At 36.6% G+C, this 23,754-nt stretch overlaps 1 protein-coding gene across 1 annotated transcript in view; it reads right to left on the bottom strand.

Moving 5' to 3' along the window:
• The window catches only part of LOC138715727 (uncharacterized), a 94,165-nt gene that overhangs the window by 17,119 nt on the left and 53,292 nt on the right, over nucleotides 1-23,754 (bottom strand). The window contains exon 2 of the mRNA XM_069848785.1: nucleotides 20,554-20,823. Within this exon, the coding sequence (XP_069704886.1) occupies nucleotides 20,554-20,823 (270 nt within the window). The remainder of the gene's footprint in view (nucleotides 1-20,553; nucleotides 20,824-23,754) is intronic.

Here is a 23,754-nt window from a genome sequence, read left to right as displayed (position 1 = left end):
GACGTATGCTCCCTTTCCCAGCATGCTCCCGGTCTCCAATCACACCACCGACACTATGCGCACGTGTTATCTACTTATGCTGAACTGAACACGTGTTATTGCTACAGAGTCAGGGAGTCACATAGCGTTTTATATTAAATATTAATTTAATTTAATTTAAATATTTAAAATTTAAATATGAGGACAGTTCCAGTGAAGATAGATTCCGATTGTGACTTAGAAAGAGACGATGTTGACATCTTGTAATGTTATATTCACTTCATTGGTTATTGTTACAGCTGCTCTTTGAGTGCACATGTCCGCAACCGTAGCCGTAGCCGCTTATTAAAGAACCCGCCTACTGCAGGGGATAAGAGGGGTATAGCATGTGCGACGCGAGGAGTCTGAGCTGAGTTTTACTTGTAGGATACCTATAGCAACGATTTTCAAGTCAATATATTGGATTGGTGCATACGTTCGTAGCGTATTTCTGTACTTTCATTCTTATAAAAGTACTATAGTAACCCGCCGAGAATGAATGTGGGGTTTTACGAGTTCACTGTGAAGCATGTATTATGTGTAATGGATTGAAGGCGCGTGTAATTATTTCAGTAACTCAAACAGTTTGCTTTCACGTCATTATCATAAGTCATTGTTAAGTATTCCTAAGTCAACAGTGCACGACGTCATGCGGAAGAGATTGAAACTACATCCCTATAAAATTCAACTCTTGCATGCAATAAAACCACAGGATAAGTTGCTTAGGGCTGAATTCGCTGCTACCATGCTATAAACAATTGATGATGAACCAGAATTTCTAGAGAATATTCTCTTCTCCATGAGGTCACGTTCCATGTAAATGATTGTGTTAATCGGCACAATTGTGAAAACTGGGGCTCGGAAAATCCACATGTGATACACGACCACATTCGGGATTCTCCAAAGGTGAACGTTTGGTGCGGCCTAATCCACAACAAGATTTTTGGTCCATTCTTTTTTTTTTAACAAACATAAACTCCATAGCACACATGGACATACTACAGAATTTCCTATTTCCTCAAATCGAGCAAATGGAAATGGAGTTGCAAATCATCTTCCAACAAGATGGAGGACTGTCCTATTTCCCAAACCATGTCCGAGAGGAGTTAAATTATCGTTTTCCAGACCGATGGATTGGCAGACATGGACCCACCCCATGGCCCGCTAGAAGTCCGGATCCTATTCTATTGGACTTCTACCTTTGGGGATATGTCAAGAATGAGGTTTACAGTGAAATATTTGAGAATCTTGGTCACCTAAAACGAAGAATCAGACAAGTAATCACAAACATTACGCTAGATATTCTTGTCAGAGTGTGAGCTGAAATTGAATTTCGCTTAGACGCCTATCGTTATGGTAATGGTAATCATATTTAAATTTACTAACATTATTTGAAAACTGTTTGAGTTATTGAACTAATTATAAGCACCTTCAATCCATTACATATAAAATAGGCCTACATGCTTCACAGTAAACTGGTAAACCTTGGAAACCTTGTGTGTGTATGTATTATATATATGTGTATATGTATATATATATGTATATATATATATATATATATATATATATATATATATATATATATATATATATATACTGTTATGTGTGTTTGCCAAAGTATTAGAAATAAACTTATTCCGTTTTGGAACTTGGTCGATGTTTATAATCCAGATGTAATAATTGGGACGGAATCATGGCTTAGGGAAGACATAAATGACTCGGAAATTTTTAGGTCGGATTATAGAGTCTTCAGAAAGGATAGAAGTGAAAAGGGAGGGGCAGTTTTCGTTTGTACTAAGATAGAAATAAGTAGCAATCTTCTGTGGATACATGAGGAAGTTGAAATATTGAATGTTCAGATAAGAAATGGGCGGGAAACCTTAGATGTAATAGCATGTTTCAGACCACCCAGTGAATTAAACAATTTAACTTTGCACAAACTGAATGAATATCTTAATACAGTATCAGAAGACCGAAACGTAGTAATTGCTGGGGATCTAAATCTCCCGAAAATTAACTGGAACGGGATTTCAGGTACAAATTCAGATGCATAGACCCTTGTTAATGAATTGATCTGGCGTAAAGATTTCACGCAGGTAGTAAATGGTCCGACGCGTGACAATGCCCTCTTAGATGTTTACCTACTAAGACCTGTCTCTCTCTTTGTCAACTCTGAAAGTCTTCATAAAATAAGTGATCACAATAGAGTCTTATTAGAAATCTTCTGGGAAAACACAGTAAATCCGAGGTCAAGTCCACTGTCTGTCTGGAATTTTAACAAAACCGATGTCCATGAATTACAAACGTTTCTACGACAAAAGCATGATGACTTTCTAAGGACTGAAGGAAATATGGAAAATGTGTGGCATAAATTTAAGTGTATAATTTTCGAGGCATTAGTAAAATGTGTACCTTCTAAAATAATTAAGAAAAATCCGGACCCAGAATATTACACTAATTATATTCGCTACTTAAAGAAAAAGACAAGGCGCGCATTTAGCAAACGTAAACGAAGCCATGAGCATTGGGAAAAATATATCGAATTAATTAAGAAACTTGAGTGTGAAAAAAGGTTGGCTCAGGAAAATTTTCTAAAAACTATTTTAAAAGAAGATGAAAGTAACAATTGGAGACAGTTTTATAATTATGTACGCAGGAGAAAAGGAAAAAATGAAGGAGTAGTGATTTTACGAAATCAGAACGGAGGAAGTATAAATGATGACAAAGAAAAGGCCGACTTATTAAATTCCTATTTCATTTCGGTTTTCAATAATAATAATAATAATAATAATAATAATAATAATAATAATAATAATAATCCCGCTGATAGGAGTGGTTGTGTCACAGACCGTGAATGTGAACCAAATTCGACTTTCAAAATAACTTCCAAAGGGGTTAGAGAGAGAATAACGAAATTAAAAAATCGGAAGTCTCGAGGACCAGATAGTATTGCTACAGAGATTCTTAAATTAGGTTCCGAGGCCATAATTCCATACTTAATGCGTATATTTCATGTTTCCATAAACAATGCAGCTATTCCATGTGACTGGAAATCAGCTATAGTGGTACCCATACATAAAGGTGGAAATAAATTAGATGTCGAAAACTACAGACCGATTAGCCTTACATCTGTCGTATGTAAAGTCATGGAGCATTTGATATCGGATTATATTCATGTTCTAAATGCGAAAGACTGGTTTTACAACCGCCAGCATGGTTTTAGGGAAGGCTTCTCATGTGATAGTCAAATTACGTCGCTGGTTCAGGATCTAGCTGAAGAGGTAGATAGAGGCGGAAGAATCGATGCAGTTGTGATTGATTTTTCGAAAGCATTTGATTTGGTGCCACATGACATATTAATAGATATGTTAAGTAGGCTAGGAATAGATAAAAGAGTGGTGCTATGGATCCAAGAATTCTTAAAAGGTAGAACCCAGAGAGTTAGAGTAGGTCATGAAATATCGGAAATTGGAAATATAAGTTCAGGGGTGCCACAGGGCAGCGTTCTGGGTCCATTACTCTTTATAATATACGTAAATGACCTATGCCAGGATATTACATCAAATATGAGGATATTTGCAGACGACTGCATTATCTATAGAAAGATTATAAATAATTCAGATGTAGATGCTATTCAAACAGACTTGAATAACATTTATAACTGGGCTTTAAAGCATAGGATGAAAATAAATGGTTCTGAAAGTAAATCTATAACATTTTGTAAAACCCGAGAGGAAACTAGTCTTAATTACGAATTCAGTGGTGTTATAATTCCGCAAGAACAATGTTGTAAATACCTAGGAGTGTATTTAAACTCCAAACTTTCTTGGGGATAGCATGTTGATAATGTTACAGGCAAAGCATGGAGGACACTTCACTTTATTATGAGAATCTTGAGAAAGGCTAGCCCCAAATCGAGGGAAATAGCATATCTAACGTTAGTGCGACCGTTAATGGAATACGGAACTACGTGTTGGGATCCCTATAGAATATATCAGATAAATTCCTTAGAAAGAATCCAGTATAGGGCAGCTAAATTTGTTAAAGGTAAAAGAGAAGATGGGAACGATACGATAAAAGAACTTAAATGGGAAACTTTGGAAAACAGACGTAGGAAAACTAGAATAACATCATTGTATAGAGCACATCTAGGTCAGAAAGCATGGGTAGACATAACGGCTCGTTTAGAAAAGCCAACGTACTATGGTAGGAACGATCATGATTTTAAAATCAAATGTAGGAAACAGAAAACGGATGTAGGTAAATTCTCATTTTTAAATAGAACTATAAATGATTGGAATGACCTACCTGCAGCGGTCTTTGAGGGCTGTCCTTCCTTAAGGAGATTCAAGAATAACTTAAAAAGTTGTGTATAAAGTGCAAATTAAAATTAAGGTGACATTCAACATTTAACTTTTTAAGGTGACATGTATTTATCTAGCCTGACGAGTTTACTTCCTTGGTTTGAATTGTAAATTATTTAAAAATAGCGTGTAAGAGGGCCTTAGACTAGAAATGTTTAGTTTAAATGTAGTTCTGTTTATAAGTATGCATAAGGATGCAATTATTTGACTTATTTGAACTGTTGTATCAGTGAAGCGAGGTGAGTCAGTGAAGTTATGGTTTTACAGTGCAGTGAACAGTTCCGATCAGTGATAATTTATAGCGTCAATGAAATGTGTTCTATAGTGTCAGTGAAATGTGTTACAGAGTGTCAGTGAAATGTGTGCTAAAGTGTCAGTGAAATGCGTCATAGTGCCACTACAGGGAACGAGATGAGAGTAAAGTGAAAGACTATTGAAACTTATGTAGGACCTATACATAATTATGTAGGTTGTGTTGTAAAATTAGGTGTTTTATTTTATGTTTTATTATTATTGTGTTAAATTGTATTGTGTATTCTTATTGTATTGTGTATAAAATTGTATATGTGTTGTAAATTGTATTGTGTATTGTAGATTTTATTGTGTATTGCTTATCATTTTATTGTGTATTGTTAATATTGTATATACCACTGCCACCGGGTGCTTGCCCACTTGCAGTGTAAATAAATACATACATACATATAATATGTGTGTATATATACATATATAATATATGTGTAGATACACTATCTACCAAAAGTAATTGGGCACTGTTTTTGCCCCTTTAGAACCTCGTGGTACCACCTTTTGTTGCTATAACAGCAGCCACCCTGTCAGGCATGCTCTCCAGTAGTTTGTGTAGGATATCCACTGGAATGCGTCGCCATTCCTCTTGGAACATGGCACTCAGTTGGACAATGAAAGTTGGCCCCATGTTTCGGCGGTTACTATGCAGTGGTATGCAGACTAATGGTCACCGGTTGGACTGGCCTGCACAGATTCCTGATCTCAATCCCATTGAACACTTTTGGGACGATTTGGACCGGCGATTGAGGTCTCGGGAGATGGGGCCAACTTCCATTGTCCAACTGAGTGCCATGTTGCAAGAGGAATGGCGACGCACTCCAGTGGATATCCTACACAAACTAATGGAGAGCATGCCTGACAGGGTGACTGCTGTTATAGCAACAAGAGGTGGTACCACGAGGTTCTAAAGGGGCAAAAACAGTGCCCAATTACTTTTTGGTAGATAGTGTATATATATGTGTGTATATATGTATATATATGTGTGTATATATATATATATATATATGTATATATATATGTTACTATAGTAACGCTAGAAAACCGCTACGAACTTAAGCACAAATCCAACATTTCGTAAACGAGGAAAAAACGAAACTAACGACTATCATCACGTTTCTTAACGAATTAAAATTAGTTGGCATCTTGTTTGCACATGCTCATAAGACAAACTTCAAGGTCTGGACGACAATAAAATTTTTGGCTTCCTCACTTTAGTTCACAAACTCGATTACTATTGATGGAGTGTCTTGTTATTTATAGGTTATGTTAAACAGTTTCAAGTGATCAATCATTGTAGCCTAATAATAAGTCACGTCAGACTCAGAAGTGATATTGGTGTGACGTGTTTGTTATTATGCAATTCGGTAAAATAGCGAGTGTCGTATGTACGGTATTGAAATTTGCCTGCAGAGGAATCACCAATTTTGAGTGTGTCTGTTGGAAGCTCAAATGACAATGTAGATCACAGGCAGGGGATATAATATTTTTAAGGGCTGATCATTAAAACAAATGACTGATAAATCTGTTAAACGTGGCCGTATTTAGTTTTATTTCTACTGTTAAAACAAACTGTAACAAAATGCTATAATCTCGTCTGTTTCTTGTTGCGTATAAAGATTTAATTTTTCCAAGGCTAGAATACATAAAATATTGGATATTTGTCTGAGATTGATATTTCGTATGCTCGATGCCGCACCCAGGAATTTATCTTGGGGATGATCCAATAAAAGAATGATAAGTTACATAAATGCACACACACATACAAACATACCTCTTCTATATTTTTTTACAAAACAAAGCCCAGTCTCTTGGCATTTTCTTTAGTTTAACATCTTCTGACGAGGGATGTCAAATCAAAAGTGTTATTTATATGTACGTGAATCATTTCGGTGAAATTATAGATAACGGAATTGTATGCTTCCAATGCCTAAAAATTCAATAACAATTTTACAACTTATCACTTTGAGGGGGGGGTCAGGACCCGATGGACCCCCCCCCCCCCGTCGGTGCGCCCTTACGTATGCTTTCCTTTCGTAAAATATTAGGACATAAAATTATAGCAATCAGAATGTTCCTTGACTGGCCGTGCTCGTCTGCAATAAATTACATGAGACGCCAGCAAGCATTTTGCTGTTCTCTACATAGCTTGTGTGACGTGTAATAAAGAGTAATTTGTTATTACCTTCTTCTTTTAAATACCGTAAAATGGGGTAACTTTGCACCTGCAGGAGCAACTTTGTACCAACTGTGAAAAACCTTTTACATAGGTCTAGGGGTTTTTACGTGAACCAAATTTATCTGTTCATCACTTCCACCAATAGATGATATATGTGTACAGTATTTTTCCACAGTTCGTGGTCACAGAATTTGTTTATGGTATTTCTATAACTTAACAACACAATGTTTGCATAATTAATATTTTTATTGTTTAACACGTGTATGGTGCAATGTAACACCAGCAGTGGCAAACTTTGCACCACCCCTCTTAAAACTCTCGCGGTGCAAAGTAACCCCCCAACTATGGGTAACTTTGCACCAAATTTTTGGCAGATTATAAATTTCAAAAGACATTTATTTTCCAAGATATGACTGGCTAAATACATTCCCGCATACCCCTAGAACGTATAAAATAAATGTCCATCTCAAAATTAGACACTTAAAGACTACATACAGACTGAAAACAAATTTTTGACTAGAAAATGGTGCAAAGTTACCCCATTTTACGGTACCAATATTATATAATATTAACGGGGCATGCGGTAGCATCTCTGTTAAGGCGTTGGCTACAAGCCGGAAGGTCGCGGTCTCATTTCCGGAGGGGTCATGGAATTTGTCCATTATCTACCATACTTCTTCCGGCACACTACGGCCCTGTGGTTCACTCAGCCTCTAACAGAAATGAGTACCAAGGTGCTTCCCTAGTACGTAGGACTTGACATCCTTACTACTACCCAGAGCCAATTGTCTTTAACATCCCGCCGCAATAAGGGCCTTTCGGGGTCTTCAGTGGGATTCTTTAGGTTTACTCTGATATTATTAATAAATTTTCTGCGTTGTGACTCGCTAGTTTTTCGACCCCTCCGTAATATTTTAAGTATTAAAAGCCTATAGGTCACCGGATAGCTCAGATGTTGAACGTTCAACTATTGATCCGAGACAGCATTTGGGCGTAGATTCCAACCCGGTTTAGATAGTTTGCGTGGTTGGGTTTTCTCACAGGTCCCCCCATAATTGTAAGGCGAATGTCAGATAATGCATACGAGTCCTCGGCCTCATCTCGCCAAATGCTATCTTGCTATCACCAATTCCATCGACGCTAGATAACCTCATAGTTGATACGGCATCGTTAAATAGCGGATTAAAAAGAACCTGTAGTCCTATTGTAAGGCCCCATTCACACGGTGAGGGAATTTCTCGAAACCGGCTTTTATTGGAGTCGATTTCGTCCTGATAGAAGTGCTCAAACAGTTCGATTTTTTTCCGTGCATAATGAAATTTAAGTTGAATCGTGTGTACTCTTCTGTCCGCACGAAAACGATTCGAATAAATGTCCGTTTTGAGAAATTCCCGTACCATGTAAACGGGTCCTAACAAAAATGTCTCCTCAGTTTAGGCCTATTAGTAAACTTTAAGACAAATGACACATTGACGTATTTCTTCATTACCAACAGTAGTACAGATGAAAGTGAAGTCCAAATACTGTACCTCTCGTCATATTTCCTGTACTTCGGTTTTGGTTTCTCAAAAACGCTAGGTTCAGCCATGTCCAGTTCACCTTTCTTACACGTACCGGTATTTAAGAACTTATCCATTCGGACAGCACACTCACGAACTACTAAGTCTCAAATGGAAAATAGACGTAGTGTAACAAGCTTCTAAACCTCATTAGACTTCGTGACACTAGTCGCTAATGCTGCTCGCCTAGTCACTATCAGGCTGAGTCACGGACGCTGTTGCCAGGCTGCACTTTCCATGCATCTGATTGTTATTCAAAGACCTATGAAAATAAAAATGTTATTACTGAGTATTTTGTTTTATTTCGAATAAAATACAATGCATATTTTACAATTTCGGTACAAATTCGAATAAATTCTCGCGCATCCCTTGGTAAACACTGGCGCCTCACAGTTTGAAAAACACTGCGCCAACCCATTAAGAGCAAATGCTGGTAACTTTCGGCGCTGGACCCTGGACTCAAATTGCCGGCATTATCACCTTCATCACTCAGACGCTAGATAACCATAGCAGTTGACAAAGCGTCGTAAAATAAACTGTTTAAACAAAACAGAAGTACAACTCAAGCTAAAAGAAACACAATGACAACTGTACAATATCCAGAAATAAATCTGTCGACTAGATAGTCTATGAGATTATGGCAATATCCAACAACTACGATGCTAGGCTATGAGATTATGGCATCATCCAACAATGATGATGGTAGGCTATGAGATTATGGCCTCATCCAACAATGATGATTGGTAGGCTATGAGATTATGGCATCATCCAACAATGATGATGCTAGGCTATGAGATTCTGACATCTTCCAACAATGACGATGGTAAGCTATGAGATTATGGCCTCATCCAACAATGATGATGGTAGGCTATGAGATTATGGCCTCATCCAACAATGATAATTGGTAGGCTATGAGATTATAGCCTCATCCAACAATGATGATTGGTAGGCTATGAGATTATGGCATCATCCAACAATAATGATGCTAGGCTATGAGATTCTCACATCTTCCAACAATGACGATGGTAGGCTATGAGATTATGGCCTCATCCAACAATGATGATGGTAGGCTATGAGATTATGGCCTCATCCAACAATGATGATGGTAGGCTATGAGATTATGGCCTCATCCAACAATGATGATGGTAGGCTATGAGATTCTGACATCTTCCAACAAAGACGATGGTAGGCTATGAGATTATGGCCTCATCCAACAATGATGATGCTAGACTATGAGATTATGGCAACATCCAATAACGACGATGCTAGGCTATGAGATTATGGCATCATCCAACAACGACGGTGCTAGGCTATGAGATAATAGCAAAATTCAACAATGATGATGCTAGGCTATGAGATAATAGCAAAATTCAACAATGATGATGCTAGGCTATGAGATAATAGCAAAATTCAACAATGATGATGCTAGGCTATGAATCATGGCAATATCCAACAATGTTGATGCTAGGCTATGAAATTATGGCATCATCCAACAATGATGATGCTAGACTATGAGATTATGGCAACATCCAATAACGACGATGCTAAGCTATGAGATTATGGCATCATCCAACAACGACGATGCTAGGCTATGAGATAATAGCAAAATTCAACAATGATGATGCTAGGCTATGAGATCATGGCAATATCCAACAACGACGATGCCAGGCTATGATATTATGGCAACATCCAACAACGAGGAAGGAAGCAGAGCCAAAATTTGCGAATGCGCTAGTCGAGGCCGCACCGGAAATAAGAATGGGTTAAGTAACATATTATTACATAAATTAATGGAAAATAGGACGGACAAGTTACCTAGTTGAGGTTTTTCCTTTTTTTTTCCCCTAAACCCATTAAGAGCAAATGCTGGGTAACTTTCGGCGCTGGACTCATTTCGCCGGCATTATCACCTTCATAGGAGCTCCATCTTGTTGGGAATATATGTCGCCACTAGGTAGCCCACAGTAGCTATGGAAACAAGTTTGCGATAGCCGATAATGGGTATCTATTAGCGTTCAGCGCTAGATAACCACAGCAGTTGATAAAGCGTCTTGAAATAACACACACATAATAGGCCGATAAAGCTTGATTAGATGCACATATTAATTAAATATGAAGAAAGAGTAAGTTGAAATGTGAAACTACCCAATAAAATATGGTTTGAGCTGATCTTAAAATTGACTTACATATGCAGTTCAATTCATTATTGCAATTTGGTCTCTCATTTTGTTTTGCTATTTCTCAGAACCAATTTTGTTGTGTAATGACCTAATGACTTTACTACTCATTTAAAGCTTGAAATCTGACCAGAGCGAAGAATTGTTGTCAAGGTGAGCTGGATACACAGCCCAGTATACGTGGGCTACGTTACGTCACGTTGACGGCCATTATTCTCCTTCCGTGCGTGCAATGACCATGTGGGGGCATGGACGGTTCAGCAGTCACGTTTCCACATACTGTACGATGTTAACTGGTATGATGGGCAGCAATTCGCGCTCGTGCGTCCAATTATCCTCAGCTGCGAATTGATTGGGTTTCAGTCTCTCAATGAATCACTACTAGTAATTCGCGTTGCAAATCAGTGCTTACGACGTGTCTCGAAATTGAAGCTGATGAACCTTGAACTATAAAGATTCGCGTGGGTTTCCTCTCTCAAAGCTCTTCGGAGGCTTTAGATTAGTCAATAGAGAAAATTAAGAATAAAGATAATATAAAACTAAAGTGAGTAAGTAAGTAAGTAAGTAAGTAAAGCTTTTCACGCCTTCATCCCGTGATTAAATCCCGGCATATGCAAGTGGAATTTGTGTTGAGCAGAGACTGTGTTGGGGAAGGTTTTATCAGGATACTTCCGTTTCATCTGGTTTCATTTCAGTATCCGGTTCTGTCAGCCAACGTTATATGTAGGATAGCCTATAGTAGAGCTTCAGAGCTGACCACTAACCACTTGATTTTGAAACACCTAATAGAGAAATGATCCTGTTTAAGAAATTAATGTATAGTTCAGGGATACAGAACTGGCGAGAGAGGGTGGAAAGCATGGGGAAAGCGTTGGTTCCCCGTCCACAGTCCACCGGCGTTGAATGACATAATCTGTGGCCCGTACGCAATCACAACAGACACTGAATACAAATCCCCTCCCCTACCAAGTCAATGACGCGGGGATGGAAGGAAGAGGTGAGTGACGTATTCGATGAGTAACGTAATGCCACAATTGTCTCCCATTTCTTCAAGTCTGGTATAGTTGAATTATGTTTATTCCCTCCAGATATGATCAATTAAGATTTTATGGAAAATACTGGCGAGAAAAAGCAACCGCTTCTGGAGATTTTAGAAACGAAACTATTTATATTGTTAAAAGCCGTACCCTTCCCTTTCTGCCTTAACGTCACGGGCTAGTTTGTGTGCTCTGTTGACTCCGAGAGCTACCTATACCGCGGCAGCGTAACTACTGCTTTGGTCTCCCATGCCGGGCAGGTCGAGAGGGAAGAGCCAGATGAAAATAAAGGGTTATGGATGGATTGACACCCCATTCATGTAAAAAGTTATAAGCTACGTTTCCACAGAGAAGAAAGCCGGACGGATAAATCGGTGAGGACTTTGGTTAACAAAAATAAATTTTATATTTGGTACATAGAACATACAAGGGCTGAATGGAAACAAGATGGAGATAGTCAAGGAAGCAAGAAAATAAAAAGAAAAGCGCACAAATGTGCACTAGTTTTTGATATAGTCTAGCAGAGATTTTGTTCTCTTGGTGCATTTACCAAAGTGGTAACGTTCACATTTTTTTGTTACACACACAATATAGATCAGGCGTTCTCAACTTGGTGCTCGCGAGCAACATGACACTATTTCAATGACATTTGGTGCTCTCGGCATGCAAGTAAAAATGTGCTCGCGAGCATGAACGCTCCTGAGGTCTTTTTTTCAGTGCAAACTTTGTTGTACAAGCTGAGACAAATAGTGTTCCATTAAACTATTTTAGCGACCTGATACGTCTTCCCATGTATTTCATTGTGTATAAATCCTTTCAACTCAGTGTGGACTTAGTCCGAAAATCAAGATTATTCAAGAAAATAATATGGCTGCTCGCGAGGAACTTGAATTGACAGACCTCCAGTCCTTCTTAGCGCTGAAATATTTGTTTTAAAAGGAGAAATTCATAGCCTTAGGGAAGTAGAAGATACAAAAAGATTTCAAATACTACGGGGCGTTTCTCTCAAATGCTTAACTATGATCGGAACGACCTACCTATGCGAAAAAAAAATACTTTCTCACTTATGAAATGCCTCACGATTAATTATTGATTTACATCTAAGCCACTTCTTAGACATCACTGAAATTTTGAATAACATTGAAGTTCGAAGATCGCATTTCCCTGGTGAGTTTTTTTATAAATGTGTATTTTATTTGTTATTTAATTTATTTACGTATTCATATATTAAACCTATTTGACTTCATGGTACTCGCTCACTTAGCATTACATGTGGGCCGTGCTCACAATCATAAAAAGGTTGACAACCCCTGATGTAGATGTTCGTGGAAGCTTGAGCGAGTACACAGCTTGTGATGGAAGCCATGTATTGCCAGTCTATTCAGTGTGTTCCTCATGTCGTTATTTGGTCCAGTCTAGTTTCGATTCTTCATTGCGTCAATTGAATAAAACTTGGGATTGATTTCTGACCGTTTTCTTCGTGTGATTAGTGTTAATTCTGCTTCTTGCTGGGTAGATGGCAGCTGTAGCCTGGCTCTTAGATCCTCCGTAAGGAAAGACAAGTTTCTCTTGATAATTCGTAGGCAAGTCTAGACGGTGCCATTTTTGAAATGTCAAGTGTCCATTTTAGAAACCTGGCTTTGACAATTTCGATGCAGTTCAGATCGGATACTGTTATTTGTTCCCAAATTAAATCCAGCCCGTAGTTATTACTGGCAGTACTTTGGCATAGAATAAAATCATGTCTGGTGGGCTCATTAATGTCGTATATACTCCTGATGACTGCTGTTGATCTCTCTCTTATGTGGTTTCTAAACGAGGTTGCTGCAGTCTGGAGTGTGATCCCAAAATACTAAAATGAATTTACAACTTTCAGCTCCTCTCCTTTGTAGATTATCTTGTCACCAGCAGCAATTTTCCCTCCTCTTCTAAAAACCATTTGCACAGTCTTGCTTGTGTTGACTGTAAGGCTGTTGTCTTCCGCGTATTCCTCAAGTTTGTTCACAGTCGCTTTCTGTTCTCCAAGGAAGCAATAAAATGTAATGTAGATATATTGGTCATGCCAGAGACAAAGAAAAAACGGACAGATCAAGAGATTATAGAGCATTATGTACATATATTGAGCGGTGTGAATAAAAATGAGAGAGCTATGGCAAGTGTATTTTTCTTGGTAAAAAAGAAGTGAAAACTGGGCTTACTTAATTGAAAGAAAGTAAATGTATTAAGTCAGTAGAATTCTTCAAATATGTAGCATCTATTATCCATGAATCTAGAACCTGTGACATGGTTATTGACTATCGAATTTCTCAAGCGAGGAAATGTTAGGATGTTCGATGGTATATAGAAAAATTAAGGAGACGAAGAAGATCTTCCATCTGGATCCATGCTAACCTATGGAGCTGAGCGACAAAAAAATATAATTCTGTCCGCAGAAATGGATGGTTTAAGACGAAGTTCAAGAACATCCAGGTTCCAGAGAATAAGGAACAAAAGCATCAGAAAGTAGGTGGTAGCAGAAGTGACTGTGGTACAGAGAATTGAAGAAAGCACATTGCAATGGTATGGGATGTGATAAAGATGAATGAAGAGAGACAACTGCTGGAAAAGTGGAGAAACCCGTAAAGTAAAACATGTCTATCATTATGTCCATTTTCTTGTTCTGAAATATCCAATATTAGTTTCACTACAGATAGTAATTTTAACAGAAAATATTCATAGTGATAAGACAACTGATATCAATTTACTTTTCTTTTCCATTAAATTTAATATTCATGAATACAATTTTTCATTCATGACAAGCTTATTCTCGCGAATTTTCCGGAATTTCTGTACCATCACTCACACTTTTAGCCATTTTAAAACCACGTGTTTCCATCTTTGTCTTGAAAGACACTTTGCAGCATCTGGGGTACACTTCTGACGAGACCCGCTATTTCCGCCTAAGGGTTGCTTCTCGAAAGCTTCCTGAAGCTCTTCCAAAGTCTCTGAAGCGTGATGACTAGACATCGGATGTTTAGGAAAATGCCTATTTTATTTGAATGTTCATATTCAAAGGCACGAAACGTGCACGAATCATGAGAAAGCATTCTGATGAAGTTTGATCTTGTTTTTTTTTGCCATTTACGCCTTTTTTTACTGTAATATGTACTTTTTTTTCTTGCCCTTTTCTTACTTTTATATGTACCTTTTTTGCTTTTTTTCTTTAAATTACTACTTACTCAACAATATTTCATTTATTTCTGTGTTCGAAACTAAGGAAATTGCAGTTCTTATGCTCATAGTACTGGTAGTCATAGATCTGGGAGACACTGTTGCAATGCAGTGTTGTTTCACTTACTCCGGAATCGATCTTGTCCTTACTCAGCACTGCTATCTGACTCCAACATTGACCTACCCAATTAATTCCTGGCTTAGTTGCCTCATGGGTGATGCCTTATTGGTGTCATTTGTGAGGTTCAAACCTGTCTTCGTACAGTTAACTAAACAACAACAAACATCAGTATTAGTCGAATACATGAAGCGTTGGATTTCCACGCTGATAACCCGGTTTCGAATCTCTGTGAGTCGAACTATAATTTGTGATGGACAAACACGGTGCTTGCTGATAGAAATTCGCGGCTCTACCGACGTCTCATTATTGTTACATTAATCATCGTCACACTGATCTTTGAAAAGTTGCTTGGTGTTTATTGTAACTCAAATTATGAAGTTGTGGATGAATAAGTACAAGTGAAACAAGTCTATAGAACAGAGAACTACTTTTCCAGTGTACTTTGTTAAGTTACTTATAGTCTAATGGATGTTTACTTTATTAATTACTAGCCGTACCCGTGCGCTCCGTTGCACCCGTTAGAAATAAATATAAAGTAATTACATAATTAAAATAGGACATTTGATCCAGGGAACATTCGTGTTTGATAGAAGGATAAATAGTTTAATATGTTACTTAATTTAAATTGCATCCAAATAATTAAAATGCAATCATTTTGGTCCAGAGATCACTCATTGGTGCAATGACAATTCCTTTAACATGTTTCTAATTTTTATTACATGCAACCATAGTTTAATGAACATTGACATCATTTAGATTTAATGTGTATACTTTATTTTACTTGTTATAGGTTTCCATTGAATTATGGCAATAACTTAATTTTAACCCTTGTTTTCTACGTATTCAGTAAATGGCGTTTGGCGCACTATGGTTCTGAACCCTTCAAATAACTTAAATTATATTATATAATATTACATTACATATATTGTATTATATTATATTGTATTATATTATATTATATTATATTATATTATATTATATTATGTTATATTATATTATATTATATTATATAAGAAGTTACTGTAATAACATTATAGCATTATGTCCATCTAGAGAAACTACACTTTCCAATGGTGAAATAATAATTAATTATACAAATCGGTTAATTTAGCTTCCGATATTACTTCATACAAACACAGAAACATTCTCTGTAGGCTCTCTTTCATAGCTTTCGATTGTTGCTGTCCAAGGTTCATTATAGACGAAGTCATTTGTTTTTTATTTCATTATACGGCCTTAGATGGCAGTTATTTTAATTTTAAAACTCATTTATCTCATTAAATATCAGTCCTATCAAACTTTTTCAAGGAATAAAACTTATCGCAAATTATTTTTAAAGAAACTTTTGCTACGTAACATTTTTCACAAAAATCAATAATAAGCGAGATATTTCGATTTGTTTAATTCAGGCCCCCTTATAATCCCCCTTTTAAATAATGTATTTTGAATGCCATATAGCCTAAAATCTAAGTTACAACGAAAATAATTTATATTCCAATTTTCATCGAAATCCGTTCATCCATTATCGCGTGAAAAGGTAACAAACATAGACAGACAGACATACAAACAGAAACTTCAAAAAAGCTATTTTCGGTTTCAGGGTGGTTAATTATATATGTTAAGACCAATTATTTTTGGAAAATCGAAAATTACCAGAAAAATTTCGGCTACAGATTGAGACGGTTCCTCGTATAGGATGAGGAGATTTTCATTAGATTAGTATTTCGTGTTAATATTCTTATATGGATAGGATGCGCGGACGTGTAAGTTAGTTTCAAAATCTGAGACGGAAGTAACAGGTGGACAGGAAGGCCGAAAGGAAGCTAGGCGGACAGGAAACGTGTGTCCAGGCGTGGAGTTGACTGATGAGGGAATGTATGGACTTTGCCTGCGGGTGGTCAGTAAGATGACGCCAAGCCAGGTTCCAAAAGAGATGATCTGGTATATGTCAGAGAATTGTCAGAACCCCGGAAGTAAGGGGATGTTCTAGTTAACGAACAATTTTTGAAGAACGCGTCTTAAGTGACGTAAGTGTAATCATGGCCAATCAGGATTCTTAATAGAGACACGTGATATATAGATAGGAGGGCGAAATTCTATGTTTGGTGGTTGAAAGTAGGGGATAGATTTGGCAGATAGACAGAAGGCAGATAGACAGTGTTCGGAGAGGTCGAACTCCACATATTCTCGGCAAACCTAACTCGGAAGTACAGTATAACAATTTACGGACTTAGAATTTTTTAGTGGGTGTAGTAAGAAGTCGTGTGTTGCATTATTATTATAAGTCTGAATTCTTTCCTCTCATCACGTTATCAACTGTCCGTTATATTACTGGTGTTTTATAGTACAAAATATATAATTACGTGAAGTCAGAAATTAGTATACCAACTCGTGGGAAGTGAGAGCGAGATATTATACACTTGGACGCGCATTTCTGCTGATCTGAAACGAACACTTAATAATAATAATAATAATAATAATAATAATAATAATAATAATAATAATAATAATAATAATAATAATAAACGTTTTCATAGTTCTTACCAACAACTTCTGGTGTGCGCCTACATCATTTCAACCTACGAGCATGTCTCCCAAACCCCATGTCCCGACCGTTTTGCAGCTGACCTGGGAACCTCATACCTCTACCGGAGTAATCTCGAGGAGGCTGGCGCCCAAATTAATCAGTGTACATAGTTAATTATTGACATCGACGTGCCATCCTCGAGATACTTTCCATATATGACGGAGCTGGCAGCCGAGGGCGACGACGACCACCAGCAACGACGACGACCGCTTCAAGATTTATTATTAGTATAGAATAGATGAGTGATTCAGTATAATTTCATTGCCTTTTATTACCCTATTTTTTGTTGTTTTTAGAGCCTTTCTAGGCGCCTAAAATACCATTTTTTAGTGCCTTAACTTCCGATGTCTAGTGATGGACATTTTTTCCTAAACTCTACCACACATGCTCAATTGGAGTGAGATCCGGACTCGGTGCTGGCTTTGCATGAGTTGAATCCCTACCCCATTGACGTCTTGGAGGACACATCGCGCCACGTGAGGACATGCATTATCCTGAATGAGCACGAAATCGTTGCCAGTATATAGTTAAAAAGGTAAAACGTGTTCTCCCAGGGTTTCTTCAATATAGTAATGAGCGTAAGAGATTCTTCTCCACAAAGACGAAGACAGTCTGTTCGGGCAGCCAAGCTGCTCCCTGTCCACACTGTAGCTGAATTGCTAGGAAATGCTGTCCTTGATGAAAAGGTGTATGAAGAATCCAATACTACTCCACATTTTTTGTCGTCCATCTGAGGATCTGAGGTTGAATAGGGACTCTCTTCGCATTGTTTGTTATCCCATTCCAGATGATCTCTTGCAAAACTTCTGCGATCCTGACGATGTTATCGTGTCAGTTCTAGGTCAGTGACAGGTCTTCTAGAGACCAGTTTTCCGTCATGTAATCTTCTTCTCATAGTTAATAACTGACATTCACACATCGTACTTGTTGAAGTCTATTTCTACCATCCACCACAGTCGTGTGGCGGTTATAAGGAACTTTAAGGACCAAAAACTGGTAATCCCATGCAGAAATTAATCTCCCCCTATCATATGTCGGTCTTCGAAAATATGAACCCAGTTCCCGGTATTCTCGCATAGTACGCCAAATTATTAAATAAAAAGTACCCAACATTTGAGCCACATAACGCAAGTTATGCCCATGCTTCTCTTGACAAGCATCTACTGGATTTTTTTAGATAGGCACGTAAAATGACCCTATAAGAGGGCTTCCAGTAAAATTTACCTGCGTTTTCTTATACATTGTCCTCGCCTATTATCATTTGCAATTTTTACCGACACTGAATAACATTATTAATTATGTTGTGTAATATTTTTCTCTTACACAGTCATATATATGACGTTTTTATGAAGAAATTGTGAAATTATGACAGGGAGAAATGACAATAGCCTATATTATCATAGCGCTGAAATAAAGAAAGGCAGCTTATAGTGGTATATCGAGGACTTAATGCAAGGATGAGATGTGTTACAAATCAATCACTTTGAGAAAATGCAAATAGAAAAAAAAATGTTTATTTTATCGGGCTTTTCACGCATTGAATTTTCCAGCCACAAACCTGAAAATTTGTATGGGGGTGTAATTTATTATATTATTTTATTCAGTGTTATATTCAATTTGTTAAATAATTAGTTAAAATTGTTTTGTGACAATTTTATCAACTGTCTCATTATTGCACTGAAGGTATTAAATGTTAAACTAAGTTATTTTGCGCATTTTATAAGATAATCGAATATTGCATTGAACATTGGTTCAGTTTTTAAGCCATCCTGTAGATTATTGTCAACTTTTTAAAGAAGTTGTAGTTTAATTTCATATTCAAAAACAATTGATTTAAAACTTGGAACTGAATAATAGGCACTTAATCTTACTTTTCATTTTAAAATATTTTTATAATAATAAACTTTACCCACATATAATAACCAGAGTAACCAGGACAGCTTAATAATGCTTTCTTCTTTGTCACTTGATCTCTACATTGAAGAATGAAAATTTTAAAATATCCCAGTATCGCATTTAATATAAAAAGTTATGAGCATAAAGTAAAGAACTCCAATACTGTACTGTAACAGTACAACATATTACAGTATATCTGTATTGCATTTACAGACATGTTATAGTTGAATGTGTTATAGCATCATCATTAATGAAAATATCATATAAGACACCATTGCATCGAAAAGGGGTTTATTTTATTATCGAAATGGTATATTACTTTATCTTAATTCTCATATACAAAGTGAACCGTAAGTTATAATGTCATTAATTTCAGGAGGTTATTCTTTGAGATATTTCAAACAAAAAAAAATTACATACAACTTTCCTCGTTTTTGCTTCCTTTTGGAGAAAAAAATTGTATGATATGAAACATTTCATACCGTGTTTTAGAAAAGCCATTGATTGAATTTCGAATATGCTCAGTCAATTTAAGAGAGCAGGTAGTATGACAATAAATGACTGAAATAATTTTAGTTTTGTGTTTTAATGTGCAAGCATGTGACCTGAATAAATGTAACATTGAAAAATGCCTTTGCAGAACGAAAGGTTACATTTGTTCTGGTCAAATTTCTGCATATTTAAAGGACAAAACTAAAATTATTTCAATCATTTATTATCATAATACACTGCTCGCTTAAATTGACTGAGTATATTGGGAATTAAATCTTTGGCTTTCACAAAACTCCCTATGAAATATTTAGTATAAAACAATTTTATCTCGAAAAAGAAGCAAAAACGAGTAACATTGCATTAAACGTTTTTGTTCGAAATGTCTCAATTCAATGAAATTACTTACGGTTCTCTCTGTATATCCCATCCTTGCATTAAGACGATCTGATGCTTCTTATTGTAGCTATTTTAGTAAAAGACTTAAAATTATGTAAACAGTTCCGAACATTAGGACTCTGCACACTGTAAAGAAATTGTTAATCTGAAATCAGTTAACCATCTGTTTCAAGTAAGATTGGCAGCAACTTCTTTCCACCGCTTCGGTACTCACCTGCTGTTGCTACAGCTGTTCTTCAAATACGCAGTAGCCAAATCGGAGTTACTGCGTTGTGACTGAGATGAAACATTCACAGGAATCCGCTCCTGATTTTCTTGAAGTTGCCCATAATTGTTTGCTTTTAATTCTTTCGCTGTATGTTTACATTTAGGATAAGGTACGTGGTCCTCTATTAACGATCTCTTGATCTTATATTCGTCATTCCCATCAATGGTTTGAAATGACACACATTGGATATCTCTTTCGTCATTGCAAGGGATCTCTCTGAAATTCAAATACACTTTTTAGACAATTTATTTGCGTGTTTTTGGTTTCGTTGTTCATCATACAACAAGCACTAAATTAAGCCATTTTGAACCCGTTTCGGTTTCAGCTAAACAGGGTCTAGAAATCTTTTCTGTGGGTGTCCTGGTCTTCGTCCTCCTTGTGGGTGATACTGTAAGAGTACTTTTGGTGTCCTGTTTCGTTGTTGAATGAATGTAGGCCTAAATAAAATAGTTGCAATTTCAAAGCTTTAACGTAGGCTATATGCTATGTATGACATTGTTTTAATATTGTCATTTAACCCTTTGCAGCATAGTGGTTGTTCAGAAGAACCATCGTTTCTTTCTTTCTAAATTTTATGGAATAGATATTCCACCAAGGAACCACCTCTTGAGTAGACAGAGGTTTTTTATTTTATTTTAGTAGGTTATTTTACGACGCTTTATCAACAGCTTAGATTATTTAGCGTCTGAATGAGATGAAGTTGATAATGCCGGTGAAATGAGTCCGGGGTCCAACACCGAAAGTTACCCAGCATTTGCTCATGTTGGATTGAGGGAAAACCCCGGAATAAACCTCAACCACGTAACTTGCCCCGACCGGGAATCGAACCCGGGCCACCTGGTTTCGCGGCTAGACGCGCTAACCGTTACTCCACAGATGTGGACTACATAGAGGTGCCATCTGTATTTTGAAATTGTGTGCAGAGTTAAAATGTTGAAAAAAAATTGATCGAAGCTTTGTTATGCTTCATGAAATGAAAAACATAAAAAATTAATTTGTGCTGCAAAGGGTTAACTTCCTTGATAAAATATAAACAAAAATGGTTAAAGTAAAAATAAGTATAATTTTTTTCGGAAGACGTTGAAGGTACGAAACGTACACTCAGTTCGTGAGTTTGAAGTAGTTTATAGTCGAAACCTTGAATGTGAGCATGATTTACAGTATAATTATTAAGGTACAGGTCAAGACAAAAAGAGGAGGAAAATAGTTACGGAAGTGAGAAAATAGAAAAGAAATAAAAAGTAAACAGAGAAACAAAGGCGAAAAGTAAGGAAAACTTGAAAAAGAAAAGACAGTAGAAGAAGATATCGATGAAAACATGTTTGGGAAAACACATCCGGCATTAAGGATTTAAACCACTTAACAATATTTTAAACTTATAAAAACCTTTAGCAATAGTAAAAAAAGTATCGTGTTTACGGGCTTGAGCAGAAGGCAATTAACATTTCTAAAATTTATTCATAACATATTTTTAAAATATATATTCTTTAAACGTAAAATTTGTTTGGGTATTAAGTTCCTTTATGCTGAAGGGTGATAGAGGATTCTATTTGAAACAATGCATAATACATTTTTTTTATAAATTCAACTGTTTTTTTCTAAATTAACCTTATTTAAAACATCTACATTAAAATTTGCAGTTCAAATAATATGTCATAGTTTGCTGACAGCAATTGCTTACACCCTTTAGTACTTCTAGCTGCTTTCAAAAATGATAACCCAAACTCCACCCCTGGCCATAATTTGTACGTTATAGTGACAAATAGCTTACAGATCAGCTGATTTCAGTCCGTTACTTACATGAACAGTGTAAGTCAGTCTAAATATATCAGTACGTATTGTAATAGGCTACAATGTAATGTCATTTTCTGTAAGCGAATTGGCTGATATAATACTAATTTATTATGAAACCCGTTGAAATTTGACTACCAAGATCCTCCGCTACGCGTTGCGTTTAAGTGGCATCTATGCTACTGGTTAAACATGACCAACTTCTGCCTTCACATAGGGTGGTCAGATTCTTTCTTATTCAACAGGGAACACCGTCCAGGAATCTAGTTTAATCGCAACAGTTACGCCAACATGCTTTTATCTATAAGTAAAATGTTAATGCAACAAAAGTAAACTTAAGGGGACAAAATCGGGGACGTTTATTCACTCCGGGACAATAAATGAAAATGAGAGGTTGTTTCCTGAATTAGGGGATGTCTGCCTTAACAGTTATTATCTTCTAAATCAGATAAAGCAAATATGAAAACATTGAACATTTTAAAATATAAATACTAATTATATTAATGTGTTTTGTTCCATATATCATCTGCTATCACTCCTTAAAATAAAGACATTCAATATTCTCATAATATGTAAGATAAGAGTAATGTAGTGTAAATTATACAAAAATTAATGATTTAACACGAAAAGTTTGATACGGATTTGAAATAGAAAAAGGACGAGTTTATAGATTAATAAATGAGAAAAGTTCCTTCACGGTAAGTTTGATGGCCACATCCATCCCACTTTGGACTAATACTTATCGCGTATTTATTAACTCGCAATTAAAATAATATTGACAACTATCATGGATACAATCAGCATTCTAAACTTTTCTAATATTACTGACCTCCTGTTACAACTTCGCCTCGAAGATGAAGGACCAGAACTCAACTTCTTCAGCTGTGATCGTTGTGCAACATTGGCAGGAATCTTCCTTTGATCATCTCGCGGTTTTGGACTTTCTCTCCCTATACGCGATTTCTTCACTACACGTTTCTTTCCTTGCAGATTACGCATTTCGTCTCCTGTTCTCAGTTTCTTCACTTTGTGTTCGTTTTTTCGTAAGTGAGGTATTTGATCTTCTGTACTCAGCTTCTTTACTGTACATTCGCTTTCTTCCGAATGAATGATTTGTTCCCCTGTATTGCGTTCCTTCATTGTAGGCTCGTATCCTCCTAGATGTGCTAACTGTTTTTCTAGACTTGATTCCTTCACTATGAACTTGTTTTCTTGTCGATGAGGCATTTGGTCTACTGTACTCAGTTTCTTTACTGTATATTCATTTTCTTGTGGATTAACCGTTTGTTTTCCTGTATTCCCTTCCTTCACTGTGGACTCATTTTCTTCTATATGTGGTAATTGTTTGTCTAGACT

Source organism: Periplaneta americana, chromosome 15 (genome assembly GCF_040183065.1).
Source record: "Periplaneta americana isolate PAMFEO1 chromosome 15, P.americana_PAMFEO1_priV1, whole genome shotgun sequence".
Taxonomy (NCBI): Eukaryota; Metazoa; Arthropoda; class Insecta; order Blattodea; family Blattidae; genus Periplaneta; species Periplaneta americana.
The sequence above is the reverse complement of the archived record's forward strand: the minus strand, read 5'-3'. Positions and strand labels throughout refer to the sequence as shown.